The sequence below is a fragment of the Epinephelus lanceolatus genome, chromosome 17, assembly GCF_041903045.1.
Source record: "Epinephelus lanceolatus isolate andai-2023 chromosome 17, ASM4190304v1, whole genome shotgun sequence".
NCBI classification, from domain to species: Eukaryota; Metazoa; Chordata; class Actinopteri; order Perciformes; family Serranidae; genus Epinephelus; species Epinephelus lanceolatus.
This window is the reverse complement of record NC_135750.1, coordinates 7,589,234-7,607,667: the sequence shown is the minus strand read 5'-3', so window position 1 is coordinate 7,607,667 and position 18,434 is coordinate 7,589,234. Positions and strand designations below refer to the sequence as shown.

The window sequence follows — 18,434 nt, the reverse complement described above, 5'->3', positions numbered from 1 at the left end:
TATGAAGCGGGGACGTCTGCAGTGTCGTTTTTATCTTAACTCTTTAAGTCATTATTGTCCAGTTTGTTTATTTGATAGGCGACATTATATTTAGTTGTGATGTAGTTTTCCGGTGCTCATTCTGAGAAATGGGTGAGACAATGATAGCTTGTTTCTGCGTGAGGGCAGGTCATGTTTGTGAGAAAGCTTAGAATATATTTTACATATGCAAGCAACTAAATTACAGGTGCAGAGAGGAAAATGCGGGGGATGGATATGTGTTATTTTAGAATGTATTAAAATCTGAATGCATATATCTTAATAGCAAAACTAAGAAAGTGTGCTTTGTTATTTTCGAGTAAATGCAAGCGGTCGTTGTGATTTAATTAATTTGACATCACTGAGGAGAGAAACCTGTAAGATGGTAGTGAGAGCACCGCTGTGAGGAAGCTATCTAATGACTTAATTGTGAAAGTTATTACGGCTGTTTTTCTCTGCTCATGTATAGTTTTAAACTTTCTCTTCTTACTTCACCCTCTCCTTCTCCTTCTCTTCTTCTTCTCTCTTTCCACTTCTTCTTTCCTCTTTGCTCTTCTCTTATTCTCCAACTTTACTCCTCTCCTCTTTCTCCTCCTCCCCTCTGCTTTCTGTACCAAACACCACGCAACCTTTTCTCACCCCACAGCTGTTCGCAGGCTGTTTCACCAATTATCACTATGCATGTACACACTGAGGTCACATACACAGACTCTCTCACACACACACGCACACACACACACAAGCACGACAGACCAACATAACACCAGCGTTTGCTTAACCACACATAGTGACAGCAGAGTGTGTTTGTCGGGGTGCGTGTGCGTGTACGGTGTTTATGTGAGCTCACCGTGCAGCCCTTTAAGGAGAGCAGCAACATATACGCAGATGTGCCTGTAGATCCACAGGCTTCACTGGGCCATATGGCCTCCACGAAGAAAGATGGTGCGTGCGTCTGGAGGAGAGCAGAGGAGGGAGGGAGGGATGGAGCGAAGGATGGAGGGCCATGTGTGGTATGAGCTGTGCAAGCAGTTGTTGAAGTATGTATGCCTGTGGATGCGTGTGTGTGTGTGTGTGTGTGTGTGTTTGCACCAGAGGCTCCAGGAGATTGGTTAATGGAACAAATGGTCGCGGCGGGCCGGGGAAGAACGAACAGGCTTGCTGCTACCGCGGGCGGACAGCGAGCCCCGGGCGAGGGCTGCTTCATCTGGGCCTCTGCCACACACACACACACACACACACACACACAGACACACACCCTCTGTCAAACCCTTGCCTCAACCCCCCTCTACCCCCAAACACACAGTGTGCTGCCATGCCCCAGAAGCAAAAGGACGCTCCTCACAAAACTTTTCATTTGCAAATGAAGTTGGCAGAGGCAGGGCAGAAGAAACAGGACAGCTTTCATTTGTCTCATCTGTGTGTGTGTGTGTGTGTGTGTGTGCACGCAGACACACACGGGTATGCTTGCGTGCATCGGTGTGTATGATGAGTTGCAACTGTGTGTGTGATCTGAGAGACAGAGGGATGATAAAAGAGTGAGATGTGGAGAAAGCGGGGATGGAGACAATGAAGAAGGCCCACTGTGAGGTGCAGCGTTTACACACTTATGATTGTTACGCTTCATGGTCATGTGAATATTAGAATAATACATTTCACATATGCACTAATTTTAGTTTTTAAATCAACTGTGCATTTTTTTTTCCCCTGGAAAAAAATTGCGTGCTACAGAAATAGCGATTTTATATATAAATGAATACAAAGACATAATTGACTTGATGTGATATTTAAAGATACATAAATAGTTTTCAGATTTGATTTATAGAATGAGAACGAATGTGGGGAAATATCCACTTCACTCCACTGTCTCTCTCACGCCTGTGTTCTTGCCTCTGGATGGCGCTGATCAGTCGTCCTCCCTTCATCTTCCTTTCCTTCTCTTCTCATCATTTCCATCTCTGCATTGCCCAGCTGGCTTCTGTAGCCGGGAGCGACCGCAGGGCGGCCTGCTGAAAGAGCATTGTCAAACGGTGGCTTTACAGCTCTATCACACACACACACACACACACACACACGCAGACGCACAGACGCACAGATTTGCAGCTCAGATGTCGGGCTGTAGCCAGAGGCTTGCAAGCTGGAGCGTTAACTGTGCAAAGCGTCACATCTCAAGCCCCAGTCAGTGACACTCGCTAACACTACTTCATAAAACTACAACTAGAAAAACTAGTGCAGAAACACCTGCCCCTTCTTTAGAGAAATGTTAAACGTAACAACAGCAGAAACACTTTAATGCCGGGGAAAGCAAACAGTCAAACACGAGACTTAAAAAGAGTCAGCAGGCCTCACGGCAGCAAACACTTTGACATTCAATAGATGATATAACAGCCTGTAGCAGCTCTGAAACCTCTGTTAATGCAGCCACCAAATGAAAGCAGAGGCAGCTTCTCTGCTCTCCCACAGATGTTTAAACTCTGACTATATTTCTGACGTCCCTCTGTAACACTTTGTGTTTTTAATATAAGAGCAAGGGAATTTTATTTTGCACTTTCTGATCTTGTGGGAGTTCAGGTTGAACACTTGAACGTTCTCCTGTAAAAATAAGTAAACTTACACCGAGTCTCTCATCAGCATCTTGGATCTTGGTGTACAGACCGTACAAGCTTTCACACCTTTTATTCAAACTTCTCAAATCCTCTCACCTTTAATGTTTGTATTCTTTATTTAGACAGCAGGGAGTCGACATGTTGCAGAGTCTCTGACTCCTGGCTGAACGAAGCTCGCTTTAATCGGGACCAAAAAAGAAAAATAAATAATAAAGTAAAAAAGAGAGGACGATAATATACAGCCTTACAGGTCAATAAAACTTGTTTAAGATATTTTATCTTTTGCACCTTATATTTGCACTTTTTCATTATATTTAGAAATATATTCTGGTGTGAAAAAACCAAAAGGGCACCACCAGGGTTTTAGTTCCTGTTGCTTATTCATAACGAATACTGTAATAATACTGAATAGTGCTTAAAATGTTTTATCTATTATCCAGGGATTGAAAGTTACACAGTGATTTTTATGATTGAATGCAGTCTTTAAAATCAGCGTGCACCACACAGAAATCAGATCAATAACCTGGAGTCTCTCAAATCACTGCAAGTTGATTTTTCTTAACATTTAATTTGAATTTCAAATAAAGATAAAAAAGTAAAACTCCACAGCTCATATTGTAAAATGTAGCAGGAGTGTAAAGCACATGAAACTTGTTGTAAATAGGTGAAAATGTTGGAAAACACTATGTGATCTTTTCAAGATTTAGATTTAAAAAAAGATTTATTCCGCTTTTATTTCACACAAAACAAAGCTGTCATTAAGATACCTTCACTCACATCAGTCAGTGGTGGTTTAAATAAGTAAAATGTGTTTATCCTGTAGACTTTTTAAAACAGACCTACAAGGTGCTTCACAGTATTCAGCAACACATATCAAACAGGCAGGTCAAAGGCACAAGAGCAACAAAAAAATAATTGATAAAACAGAAATTTCATCAATAAAAAATCACTTAAGATTAGTGAAAGAAGAGAAGTGAGTCTTTAGAAGGTTTCTCTTAATTTCAGCTGAATTGAAAGATCAAACATTCAGAGGTTATTATTATTATTATTTTAAATTTAAGGAGCAGAAACAAACAGCACTCGGTCTCAGACTTTATGTTCCTATACAGGCGCAACAATTCAGAAACTCACTGCTGGTTCATCTTTACGTTAAAGTGATTTCACACACAGCTCTCTGATGTGGAAAATCTAAGTGTTGACAATGTTGTTCAAACATGACATGAAGCTCTTGAACCTGAACATCTGAAACCTTTCTTTCTTTCTCACCACTGTGTTCAGCAACTGGAAAATATTTATACGAAGGAGGAACAAGTTCTCAGACAGGCTGCAGATGAAATTTAAAATTGATTTATCAGTCCTAGCACTGGGAGGTCACTCTGCCACGCTACAGTAACTGTACATTTGTCTACGCACCTTTATATTTTTGCATTCATTTATTCATTTATCAGATATAAATGCAGAATCCTGCAGCCAAACCTCTCCAGTTGAAGTTAAATGGCGCTTTTTAAAATTAAAATATGCTCACATGATATTGATTTTGTTGGTTTTAAGGTTATTTTTTATCCTTAAAACAAAAAGAGAGATTTTCTACATCATAAGAAAAAATATTCTCAATGATAACACACCTTTAAAAATACTCAAAATTAAACTGATTTTATTTTGTGCATTACAAATGATTTTTAAATGTGCAGTTTCTACAAAGCTGTGAGCCAGAGACGCTAATTTAGTATATTTAATACAATATAATATCTGTATACCTGTGCTGTCTGACATTTAGATGCTGATTTGGTGTGTGTTGTGTGTGTTAGTGTGTCTCCTCTGTATTCACACAAAGTCACACACTGACTTCCTTTTCAAACATGATGCCGACATGTTAAATTGCAAGTGCATGTTTGAAAGAGGCCGGTCACACGTTTGGAAACGACAGGCAACAATAAATGAATAGACGGTGCGAGAAATCAAAAAGCAGCGAGGGAACACGTGTCGGCCTCATCCTGATCAAAACACACAGTGTCACCAATCATGTTCCCATGTCAAACGTGCGTGTTAGCAAGAGCAACAACTGGCATGACAGGTTGGTGGAGGGGAGAGGGGCAAGGCCTTCAGGCACACAGACACACACACACACACATATACACACACACATTCTTGAGTGCAGTTGTGCGCTAGCCAAGATTTAGCTAGAGCGCTGGGGTGTGAGGGTGGTGATGGTGGGCCTGGGATTGGGCGAAATATGGTTTTGTGAGTGTGTGTGTGTGTGTGGCAGCTGCAGCCTTCATGCCCCTGGCAGTGTTGTTGTAACCAGGCAAGCCAAGGCCGTCTGCCTGCATTCTTCACCCCCTAGGCCCCCTGCCTGCTACACACACACACTTACACACACACAGACGTGCACGCAAGTTCAGTTAGTTAAATGTTGTGGTTGAGATTTTTCATTTTCTTTTAGAGTTCATTTCTACACCTGAGTCCTTTTTAGTTTTCTTGATTTTTCATGTTTGTTCAAATACAGATCTTTAATTTTAGCCTGTTTCATCTTCACACTTATCTTCTGTATTTTTAGGGCAAATGAAGATCATATAACGTCCCTCAGTGCGATCCACACTGGATTAGTGGTTATTTCGGGAGTTACACACAGAATATGCAGTGTGACATTAGTTTACTCTGTGGCGTCGTTTTGATAATGTATGCACTGTCCAATAAATATTTTCTCCAAGTGACACGATCTCCACTAGCTGATTTGTTTAGTAATAAAAATGCACGCATTCATGTGGGTCTGCTGAACGACAGACCTGAACGCTGCCTCCAGATCTCCTTTTTTTTTTCTATTACCATCTCTGTGTTTCTCTAACATGACGTTAGCACTTTCCCTTTGGACCATGCCTTTAGGACATATGCTCCCACCTGTAAATAAATATGCAAACACAGACAAACACACACAACAGAGTTTAGACACTAGCTGTGGGCTACGACTGATGTATACCACAGAGAGGTAACTGTGTCTGTGTTGTAATTAATCTCCTTAGTAGCAGCAGTCAATAGAGAGCGCGGCGGTTCGAGGTACAGATTGTGAGCAGAGTTTGATTATCGGGCTGTCTGGGGAAATTACTGCAAACTGCCTCTCAGCAAAACTTGCTTTTATTATGTCTGCTGGAGAGCAAAATGCACGCTTACCACCACGACTGCTCTGGAAGCTGTTTTCAGGTATTTTTGGAGGGATTGTTTCAGTGTGGGCGTTGTGCATGGGTGTCAGTAAAGCGTGGGATCCAGCAGGTGGTGTCCTTTCACCAGGTCAGTGGGGGAGGCTCTCCTCCTCTAACCCCCCGCCGCCACAGCCCTCCCATCAGCCAGGCCAGCAGCAGGCGGCAGGGAGGTGACGGCTGGAGCTGGAGCCCTCAGCCTCTTTGTTTCCCCGTCCCTCCTCCGCCTCCGTCCCGCAACTCCACAAACTGTCAGCCCTCATTTTTCACCGCCTGCAGATTCTCTTCACCTAAACATCCATTTATCCGTCTCACCCATCAGTCCATCCATGAATCCATCCAAGCTTCCTTCCTTTCTCACCAGTTCCAGGCAGCGGGCAGAGGCGAGCCAGCCTGCAGTGTGTGTGCATGTGTGTGTGTGTGTTTGTGGGTTAGTGTAGGGCAGTGCCCGAGCATTAAGCCGTATTAAGCCCTAATTAATGAGTGTGCCAGTCGATAGAGGCCAGTTATTGGATTTGCTGCTTTAGCTGCTGGAAGGAGCGCTGCCTTAATCACACACACACATTCACATACACACACACACACTTACACACATCCCCCCTCTGAGGCGGGGTGTACAAGGTGAGACAAGAGGTGGATTAGAGAGAGAGTGTGTGTGTTGTATAAGAAGGCCAGAGGTTGGCGGCGCTCTGGCCAGACAAACTGAGTGTGTTTGCGGTTGTCTGTGTGTGTGTGTGTGTGTGTGTGTGTGTGTGTGTGTGTGTGTGTGCCAGGGGTTAAAGCTTTAATTACTGCATTACATAAACCTCCAGCTTACAACCTGCAGCCGCTTTAAACATCTCAGTTCACGACCTGACCGACTGATTCACTGGCTGCCTGTTCAACTCATTGTCACACTGCTGTGTGTGAGAGCTGGCTGGCTTTTACCAGCTCTGCTTCCTACATGATTGTATTTTGGATATTTAACTTCATAGTGCTTCAGTTTCTCTCTGGAAACAAAACGTATAAAGAGAAATCAATTAACTGTGATGCTGGTGAAAACAGTTAGTTTGTCAAGTCTGAAAAAAATGACTCTGATGATGTCATCTGGGTTAAGAGCAGGACTGGAAGAATAAAAATGTTAACAGAAGGCCGGTGTTAAAGTACTGAAAGATGTGCATGTTTACCAGTCTTAAGTTGCATGATGGGAAACATATGTATTATGGACTATAGGTCAGGATATCTCAGTTTCCTCTGCCTTGATTTTTATCATACAGTATCTTGTATTTATGGTTCTGCATGGATTCATCAGAGCAGTGGTTCTCAAACTTTTTACACCTCAGAATGTAAGGTATTTGTGAGGTCACTGTGACCTCGCATCCATCTCATTATTGTGACTGCAATATCTCAAGAACACCTAAAGGGAATTTCCTCAAATAGACTCAACAATGAGATGACTAGATTTTGATGATCAAAGGTCAAGGTCACTGTGACCTCGCATCTGTCTCATTCTTGTGAATGTGATATCCTTCAGGGGCTTTCTGACTTTTTTGACACACTATACTGTGACATTTTTTTGTGACATATTACAATGAATTTTTTTGACATTTTTGGACATACTATACTACGACTTTTTTTATGAGGGTTTTTCGATACACAATACTTATTTAACTTGACTTAATTTGACAGTTTTAGATGACTCAGTTTAACACTTAAACTTTTTATACCATGTCACCTGACTTTGGTCTTAATCTGCAATCTTTTGTATAAAATTACAACATCAAGTTTCTTTGACCTACTATACAATGTTTCGGTTTTTTTGTTTTGTTTTTTTTTTACATATGATTCACATTCATTTTTTTAATGCTTTATTTAAAGGACTGAAAGAGATTCTGCAAGAGGAGGCCTAAAGTGTCTCCAGCTCATTAGATAAAGGACTGGTTTAAAGGTTGGACGAGCAGGTTTCAGTTCTCAGATGATCACACTCAGTCTGTTTTGCAAGCTGATGTCTGAAGGAAAAAGTTAAAAGCTATGTGGAATACAGATTAAGTGTCTCTGGACTGATTCAGTCAGGACAGTTCAGGTTGTTAGAGGAGTGTTTGGAGGTCCTGAGGTGTTGGGTTTGATCCTAATTGAGGTTCAGTGAGTTTTAAAGGTTGCTATCCAGAGGAGGGAGTGACAGGCTCCGTAAAACACAGTTCTGTGAACCCCAATAGCTCAGGCTGTTAAAGAGCTGCTTAGAAAGTCTAAGGTGGAAGGTTTGATGCTTATTCAGGTCCAACACCCAAATGAAAAGGTTCAATGCACCCAGGGAAAAAGTCCCAGTGTGAAGGGAGGGTGCTTGGTGGCGAGGTGGGATTGCCGTGTTAATAAGGTGCCAGTGGCCCAGAGTGTGGGTTTGAATCCTGCCTGTTGCTGGACCCTGGAGAGGTCCAAACAGTCCTGCAGGGTCAGTACCCGCAAACCACCTGGCGTCTCACAGAGGTTATGTAACAAACTGGCTGGCTGATATTTAACTGAAAATTGGAAAGGTGCAAAAATAATAGTGAGTAACTTTGCAAAAAGAATCTGGAGACTTGCAACTAAGCAACGAAAAATAATTGAAAGGATGCAAAAAGAAAATTGAGAGTAACAGGCAACATACTCACAAGACTGTTTGAGACTTCCAGCAAGCTGCTCAATGTTTCTGTCTCAATATGCATCAATAATCATTTGGCCAGAGTTGCTCATTGTTTTGATTAATGTTCAAAGGATGCAAAATAAAAGTGATCTGGCTTCAACTCTCCATACTCTCACAATTATGCTACTTCCTACTCTTCATGTTTCTGCATCTCTTCAAATATTTTTGGGCTCTCTGACTTTAGTTGCAAGTCTCCAAATTCTTTTTGCGAAGGGTTTTATTCTTATTTTCGCACCCTTTGGATTTCCAGTTAAATATCAGCCAGCTTTGTTTTTTTGTTGCATAACTCCCTGTCTGTACCTCTACGGAACGCCGGGCGGAGACACATGCTCCTCCTGACCTTGCTGCTGCAGGACTGTTTGGACCGCCCCAGGTTCCAGCAATGGGCAGAGTTCGCACCCACACTCTAGGCCATTGGCACATTATTGCCATGGTCAATCCCACCTTGCCAACTAGCACCCTTCGCCCTGGGGCCTTTTCTCCGGGTGCATTGAACCTTTTCATTTGGGTGTCAAACTTTACAATTCACCTGCTCTGGATAAGGATCAAACTTTCCACCTCAGACTCTCCAACAGAAATCTGTTTTACCATCATATGATGTAATGTTTGTGAAGGTTAACAGTATTTGTGGCTCTCACTTGGGTGATCTACGATGTGATAATTCAGTGTCTTGTTTTAGGGTTTTGTTTGGATCCCATGAAGAGTCGTCGTTACTGTGGTAACAACTAATGGGAATCCTGAATAAAGAAAGAAAGTCCTCTAACAACCTGAGCTATCAGTCCAGAGACACTTTGCCTGTGTCCCTTGTAACTTTTAACCTTGTCCTTCAGACATCAGCCTCCAAAACAGACCGACTGTTCACCTTAGAATTCAAACCAGATCCTGCAACCTTTGAACCGGTCGAACTCTCTACCAGACCTCAGTTCGGTGTTGAACGTGGGACTTCAGGTATTACAAAGATCTGTTTGTCACACTGAGTTACCTCACTGCTACAGATACATAGATTTAAATCTAATCCAGAGAAACGTGCATCTTTAGCTGGACTTAGTTCACATGTAAACGATAAAAGACACATCAAACTTCATCATCATATTTTAAGCAGCAGCGACTAAATGTACACAGTGAGTGAGTTTTATTGCCATGTTACACTGTGTTTTATGCCTCTGCGCTGGGGATAGCCTTGGCCAGAGGTTTTATGCTTTCGGGTTGTCCGTCCATCCGTCTATCTGTCCGTCCCACATTTGTGAATGAGATATCTCTAGAACATCTTGAGGGAATTTCCTGGACTCAACAATGAACTAATTAGAATTGTTGGTCAAAGGTCACTGTGACCCCATCCGTCCAGTATCTTGAGAACACCTTGAGCAAACTTCCTCAAATGGATTTTGAAGGTCAAAGGTCAGGGTCATTGTGACCTTGCATGTGTCTCAGTACCTCTAGAACCTGTGCTTACTATCTTGCCTTAGCAGTTTAGCTTGTAACTAATCATGGATGTGCGCTATGATGAACGTGATGTATGTTAGCAGCTGGGGAAATGGTGAAAGTCAAAACTTACTTCAAATTAAATTTCAGTTATTTCCTAGTTTCAGCTTTTTCATTTGAAATGTTGTAATATTTTGATAATGTTCTAAATATTTAGATTCATTAACTTATTTCAAAATATAAATTTTAGGGATTCCTACACGTACCAGTCGAGGGAGCTCACATATCACGGGTTGTACACCTGTCATAGTTTGAGAAGCAGAGCTCTAGTGTGTCTGTCTGCATTGCTAAATACTTCCAGGGGTAATTTAGAAAACGTTTTGTAATGTGGGTGAAGGAAAGCTTTAAAGTCATTTTAAGATCAGATCATGAATGTACAGTGTGAATACTCAGAGAAATGGCTTCACATACTCTGAATCAATACGTGAATAAATCTTCACATTTATCTCTACTAGCACACCACAAGTGTAAAACTCCTCTTGGCAAACAATATCTCCTGTTTTACAAACCTGGAGTAGATTTCGGAGCTGGCCAGTCATCAGCACAAAGTCTTAAGCAGAGTCGGCTGTGTATTTTCTCTCCGCAGACTGTTTTTGAAGCATTCGGTGTATCTACATGTACCAAGATCAGAGGTTGTGATTGGATAAGGTCTGGCATTTTCTCAGCATGACTCAGATTAGTTTGGTGGTGTGGAGCTGAAGGCCTTCAGTCGACACGTTCTCAACACTTCCCTCATCAAACATTTACAGCTTCAGAACAACAGGCTCTGTTTCTGACCTTTAGGTCCTCTGCTGTGTGTGTGTGTGTGTGTGCTGCACTCTGTGTGTGGCACATCGCTTGTGTCTGTATCTTGTGTCTTGGCTCACCACAGCGGGGCTCTGTGTGTGTGTGTGTGTGTGTGTGTTGCTGTGTGACGTGGCGATGCCCTGCTGTGTCGTGCTGTGTGACGGCGTAGGAGGAAGAGTGGGAGGAGGGAGAGAGGGGGTGGCTGGTCAGGACAGCTTGGCAGCCGGCTGTAGGAACACCAGGCAGAGAGGGGAGTCAGCGCCCTCGGCCTCCAGGACTGGACGCAGCCTCCAGGTCTGAGATTAAGCGCCCAGCGGGCCGTCAGTCGGGTTGGAGGAGAAGGCGGCGGTGGATGAAGGAGGGCATGTTATAGCTGCTGAGGACTGATGGTGAAAGGATGTTGAGAAAGTTGTTAGTGATGGAGGAGTGGAGCTCCTAATGAAGAGGGACAGGATTAAACCCTTCAGGGCAGAGTGAGGACAGTGTGAGGGGGAGAGCAGGGAGCAGATTGTGGAGGAGAGTTGGGATGTTCGCCTCCCCCGTCTGTCACACACAGGCAGCCCTGCCACTGCCAACATGACCAGCAGGGCAGGGGCATCTGTCTCCCCCCCAGCTACCTCTCTCTCTGTCTCTCTCTGCCCCGAGACACTCTCATCTCTCTTCATCCTCCTCCTCCTACTCTCTTCCTGTTCTTCATAGCACGCATCATTCCTGTTTTACTTGTCGACTTCTGAACTTGGTGAAACGGTGACGGACGAAGTGAAAGATGACTACTCTCTTGTGGTTTTCAAAGTGTCTTGGTTTATGATTTTCTAAGGAACTCTTGACTTGCGAATTCTCTGAGATATGTTCACCTCTCAGAACGTTTAATTTTCTTGTTTTTAGAGGGCGTAAAGAGGTCAAACTCTCCTCCATCTCATAAACATAACTTTATTAATTATCCCTTTACTCCTCAAACTTCTATTGTGACCCCTCCAGCGTATTGGGAACCACTGACACACTATAGTGAACTTTAACATGTTTGTGAGACGCAGATTATTTACTCACGTTTAAGTTTTGTTACCACAGTGTAAAATACTCCGCTGATTATCAGTGTGTAGCAGGTTGAGCTGTGTGTGAGAGAGTGTGTGTGTGAATGCTGCACTAGAGGAGGGGATGACTGACTGACTGACTGACTGACTGACTGAATGGATGAATGGATGAAATAATGGGCTGCTGGTGGGAAATATCTTAACAGACATTCCACCTCCACCCCCAAACACACTCACTATTCATACACCCGTACCCCCAAACCCCAGCTGGAAAACACCACCTCCCAACACACACACACACACACACACACACACAGTGTCTACTCCCAGTGTGCAATGAAAGAGTTCATTGTCTGCAGCAGCGGCTGTGTCAAAGGGGACACACTAATTGGGACGTCCCAGTAATGATCAACACTTTGCTTCATATCTACACAACTTTCTCACGAGACTGTTAACCTGCTGATTCATCAAGACAACATCAAGACAACATGCTGATATAATATAAAATTGAGCCATTTGACCCACCAGGTGATACAGGCTTTTACTTTTAAAGGATTTTTTTTTTCTTAAAGTAGCTGTTTTGGTACTTTTACTTAAGGATCTGCGTTCCTCTAACACCACTGCTGATGTGAGCTCAAATTGGCTCGACACTGATAAAACCACAGACTGTTTAAATAATTGGACGTAGCCTCCAGGTCTGAAAAGTGAAGCCAGTGCAGAAGTGCCTTAAACCTGCATTCTTTCCAACAGCCAGCAGGGGGCGTCTCCAGTGGTTGCAAAAGCAAGTCTGGTTGTACAAAAAGTCTATGAGAAAATTACCTCTCACTTCTTATATGATTTATTTCCTCAGTTTATGGTCACAGTTGATATTTTCAAGGCTTCATCAATACATCATGATGTTCATTTTGTAAATTATGGTCCCATTTAGCAGCAGGGTATACTTTAGGGCGTGGCTACCTTCTGATTGACAAGTCGCCACCACTGCGACCTGTCAGATGTGTTCTCAGGTTCTCAGTCAGATCCACCCCTCGCTCCTCTGCAGCTTCACACTTTCATCCAAATATGATCACTTCTGGCTCCCCACAAAAAACAGTCCATGGTTGAAACATGAAAGTGGTGCCATCCAGAAAGTTCTACATCCTATAAGAAATGTAGTTACTTTGGAAAATTTCAGATTATATAGTATGAAATATGGAACTGCCCTGCAGCACGGTGCTTGTTTAACCTGATCAGTATTTTTCCAAAAATCCAACCAGTGAAAACCATGTGCCACATGTGCTTTTCAGTAGAGACACACTAACACAATTATTTTTGTTCCCTTTAATTGATGAAGCTTCAATTATCTCTCAGATCTCAGTGTGTGGAGACAGAAGGTATCCCTCCTAGCACCGTTATCCCAGGGTGTGCCCCAGGGATTGGTCCTGGGACCACTCCTATTCATTATATATATCAACAGCAGGGCTCAACAATAACGATTGCCCGCTTGGGGCAAGTAAAACTCAAGGTCGGGCATGTAAACTAACAACTCATTTGCCCAATTGGGCAAGTTGCTAAAAATAGTAAAAGTTAATAACTAATTGATAAAATAAATGTATTTTAAAACGTGCTCCTTCGGCTCTGATGCAGCGGTCTCTCTGCCTGAAGTCACAGGCACAGCTGTGTAACAATGTCCTGCCCACGGCTCCCATTGATATTATTTTGCACGACGGACGCTTCATATAATAACATAACAATATACTATTTATCATGTTATGTCATCGTGTCATTTCTGTCTCTACATGGTCACACGTTAACAATTCTCCTCTGCTCTCTGCATCGCGCATGGCGGAGTTACGCCACACACACAGGTGAGCACGCAAGAGCGGCTCGGGCCGCATTTTCCTGACCAAACCTGACCCCGAGCCCGGTGCAGTTTGTCAGCTGACAAAGTTATTGAAATGGACAGTGTGTAAATAACCATCGACAGACTGCTGTTACGCACAGACAAACACGCTGCACTCCGAGCAGCGTAGCATAGCACTCATGCTGAGCTTGTGTTGCGTTCAGGCGCTGTCACGTAAATAACAACTTCTAGCACTTAAATAGGTCATAGCACAAAACAGCAGCATGTCATGTGACTTTTTACTTTTATTATATTCAATACAATTGTATGTTCCTAAATCTTGAGACACCTCATATGTAAGCTAGACAGACATTTCACCTGCTCATTACTGTGCACACATGTACTGTATGTACTTAGTCCTAAAGAGCCCTTCTGGTGCCAGTAGATACATAGAAACATCGCAGCAGGCTGTGCTTTGCAAGCATATAAAAAAGTTTCACACATGTGAAAATTATTTTTCATGCGTGTGCTTCACCTCCGCTGCTACAACTCCATCCTAGGGGAAACACTGCTGTGTGCGTTTTGTGCAACAGGTGGATGTGGTAGTCTACTGGTAGAGTAGAGAGAGAGCTAAGTAGCGTTGAAGTAGAGTAGAGCAGGGCAGAGAGATGGAAGCAAAATATATTAAACCTGGTGTTAATACAGCAGAACTGGAGAGAGGGGTGAAAAATAAATAGAGGAGGGCATGGCTTAAGTAGGGCGCAAAATTATAGACGGAGAACGATTGACAAATTTTTCACTTTAAGCCCTGACACTGTCATTTTTGTGTAGGAATTAAGCTACAATACATGACATATGTTGTTTTAATTAATAAATACAGTGTGAATAAAGATTACATAACATAAAAATAACTGCAGTCTTTGTTATTTGATAGCCGCTTAAATTAAACAATTTTTATCGGGCAAGTGAAAAAAAAAACTTAGCGTTGAACCCTGAACAGTCTTGGCTGAAATATTTCCAATGCAAATTTCGAGCTTTATGCCGTTGATACAGTGGCTGCTCTGCGTCTACACCAAACCAGGCTCTTTGTTAGCTACGACTTGCTTTTAATTCTGAATTCTGAACAAGTTCTCCTTGTGTGATTTAAAACTTATTAAAACTGACAAAACAAAACTTGTGTTTTCAAATGCTAAATAAAAGCCACTGATTCTCCCCACTATTATATTTTTTCAGGGCTCTGAGATTGAGTCTGTATCTCATTACAAGTGTATTTAAATTATAATTGTAACAGTTGTCTTTCTTTTACGCTTCACATTCAGCAACTGGTGAAAAAAAATGAAGTTAAAATTGGGTTTTTGTTTTAGCAGCAAGTCTTGCTTTTTTCCTTTGAGGCCAAAAGGAGACTTGTAGCTGTCACATTACCTGGACTATGGAATTACTTTATACATTTAGCATCTTCACGAAGCCTACACACTGTAGTCGATACTTAAGTTAGTCGATAAAGAATAAATAAGCAACTATTTTTATAATAGAGTGATTATTTTAGAAAAACGTCAAACATTAGCTGGTTCTAGGTTCTCAAATGTGACGATTTGATCATTTTTCCCCTCTTACATAAGTGTAAACTGAATATCTTTGAGTTCATGACTGTTGATTGGAATAAACAAGATATTTGGAGACTTTACCTGACATTTTTTTACCACTGGGTGACATTTTATAGACAAAATGATTCAGTGTGCTATTGAGAAAATCATTAGCAGATTACTCAATGATCTGACTCATTCATTTCAGTCAGTATTGTTGGATATAAATGAAGTTTAGCAGGTGAGTGCGTCACTATTTTCCAGCTCCTGATTCACCTCCTTGTCTGCACAATCTCTAATTATAAAACTTACACCGCTGTCAGACTTGTGTAAACAGTGTTGATTACTTGATCAACACAAAGTCCAGTGATATTTAAAAAAGCTCTTTGTGAATCCAGCTCTCTTTCAATATTTACAACATTTGGTTTTATATCAGCCAGGAGGGTACGTTCCTCTCACACACTTTCAGTCAATATTGTGTGTGTGTGTGTGTGTGTGTGTGTTGCAGGCTGCAGCAGTTGGACCGTCACTGTCAGAGCAGCGCCCAGCAGGTGTGTGAGCTGTTGGCCAAACAGAACCAGCTGATGCAGGAGAGAAACACACTCACCGAGGAGATGCAGAGCCTACACATGGAGGTAAACACACACACTCTTGTGTCTCACACACACACACAGCAGAGTGTGTGACTCACTGTTGTGTTTCTAAATGAATTTGTGATGGTGTCTTTTCTCTCCAGGTGCACGTTATAGTTGTCAGTTTACTAAAACAAAATCAGTAAGAAGACGTTCGTCCCGTCATGACTAATGATTCTGTCTGGTTCTGAAAACATGTTGTCTATATTCTGCTCAGAGAGATAATGTGTGTCTTATTGAATGCTGTGTGTGTGTGTGTGTGTGTGTGTGTCTTTTTAGCTCCCGAACACGAGACAAGTCAATACTCTGTCCACATGAGTCCGTCCAGTCTGGATCTGAAGTCAGACGTCTCCTGTTGAGAAGATCATATCAAACTGTTATTTACAGGTTTACAGGTGTGTTCATCCTTTTTAAATTAAGGGTCACTGCACACACAAATGTTTTGTTATCAGAACTGATGATCAGGTTTACAGTTCGTATTTCACATTTGGCGACAGACTGTTACTGTGATATATTGAGAGGTTAGAGGTACGAGGACGTTGGGTTCAGCCTTTTTTTTTTTTTTTTTTTTTTTAAATGTTTGTACATTTTTTACAGATTTAATAAACAAAATCACTGGTGCATTAACGAGCTTTTGAAATGTGCTAAATTATGATTTATAAACATTTTCTAGATTTTCTGCTCCTTTTTTTTTCCAAAACACATTTTTGGGAAGTTAAGTCATAGCTCCAAAGACTGAACAATGGGCCTCACGAGAGAACGTATTCTTATCTTAAGCTGATTTTTTTGTAGGGTAGGCGCTCATGAGTGTGCCACATCAGATTCAGTAAGCGCTCCTAACTCCAACTGTGTAAATGAAATACGTAAAGACAATGAATGCCACCTAAGTAAGTGCACATTCATGATACCGTACAACTATATTTGGTAGCCACAAGCTATTTAATTCCTTTATACAACACTGTTGCTCAGCAAAGATGGGAAATATGATCAGATTGTTTATTTAAATCAGTGTGAATATTACTTGTATAAAAATTAGGCTTTCAATAACAAATCAATTATGTGTTATGTTATGACCGACACAACACCACTTTATCCTGTTAAAACAATATTCATAACTTGGATTAATTTTTATGAAAAAGACTTTTGATTCTTTTGATCAGTGGACCTGTACGGACTAAAGAAATATAAATAACTTCCTGGGTAATCGAGGAGTGGACACATATTTTGACCTTATGACAGCTTCAGAGGAAGGGAGTCACTTGTTTTTTCGTCATGCCGGTAAATCCAAATGACTCACGGTCTTCTCTGGTGCTCATGGTTTCAGTAAAATGAAATCAACTGATCTAACAATGTGTAGAAGTTTAAACATTTATATTTGTATGTGCGATCTCAACAGCCAACTTATGTTAGCTTAAGTGGGTAGTCGACAACCTGGTTTTATAAATCCAAAGAACTTCTATAAAAATTAACTGCTTGACAACCAGACCAGGCCTCTAATTGAGACAGGCCTTTATTTGTCGGGCTAGTACAAGGGACTGGGCATTTATCTGGGACCAGGCTTATAATTTAAATCTTATGGAAATCGTAAACTGGCATAACAAACGTCCATAATTTTTAAGAGCGTCTGCTAAAGCCAAGGAATAGGAATAAATGACAGCCATTAATGATGTGTCACCCGAGGGCCGTCCTGTCACTGAAATAAAAAAATGGTTTGATATGAAAAACATTTCACCACAGCAAGGTGATCAATGACTGTAAGATCATATTGTTCATATTGATGTGGCAGTGTTATACAACAGCATAAATACCCAATTTATGCTATACAGCTTTAACTGCAGGGTCAAACAGAATTTCAACACAAGAGTAATTTACATCAGTTTTTTTATCTCCAAATTGCTTCAAAGTAATTAAATATGCAATCCAGGAGTGGAAATTTGGGTTTGGATGACAGCAGACTAACTGCACATGACTCTTACAGCAGGTCTGGACCACTATATTGTGTTTGTGCTTAAGAGAAAATTCAAAATATGAAGAAAATTACTGAATATAGAGAGTTCTCATACAAGCCCCTTAAGAACAAACCTGTTCTTACATGAGACTCAGTATTTCTAGTTTAATTTTTATTTTTAGCATTTTAATTAATGTGAAAGTTCAGAAAATAACTAGCATTTGTAGCCACAAAGCAAATACAAGTTGACACGGAGGCAGCAGATTGACATAGTGCTTTATTGAAGCTGTCTGTAAGAAGGAAAATAATGTGCATCCCTATCATATACATTTTATGTGTAAAAATACTAAGGATGTACAGTGTAAAAAACAGCTTCATGTTGATGGTAATTTGTTGTTTTCACATCCTGGCGGCCTCACCGGCCAGCAGCACTGTATCCTGACAGCATGAGGGACAGAAAAAGGCTGTTTGATCGATCTGCTGAGTTTCCCGACACTCGACTGTCTCAGAGTTAGCGTCACCTCTGCTCCGCTGACGTGTCAGTGAGCAGAGGTGACCTCAGTATTACAGTGTTTTTCGGGGGAAACGTGGCCCGCTCTGAGAACAGCTGGCAGCTGTCCACAAATGTCTCACACAGCTGTAAAGCTACAGTAGATGGACATGGACATGAAATGAA

The 18,434-nt window shown here is 41.7% G+C and overlaps 1 protein-coding gene across 1 annotated transcript in view; it reads left to right on the top strand.

Annotated features, from left to right (window-relative positions):
- sdccag8 (SHH signaling and ciliogenesis regulator sdccag8) overlaps positions 1-16,437 on the top strand; it is a 53,702-nt gene extending 37,265 nt beyond the window's left edge. Inside the window, exons 17-18 of the mRNA XM_033612583.2 lie at positions 15,687-15,813; positions 16,090-16,437. Coding sequence (XP_033468474.1) covers positions 15,687-15,813; positions 16,090-16,128 — 166 coding nt within the window. The 3' untranslated portion in view covers positions 16,129-16,437. The remainder of the gene's footprint in view (positions 1-15,686; positions 15,814-16,089) is intronic.
- The last annotated feature ends 1,997 nt before the right edge of the window (positions 16,438-18,434 follow it).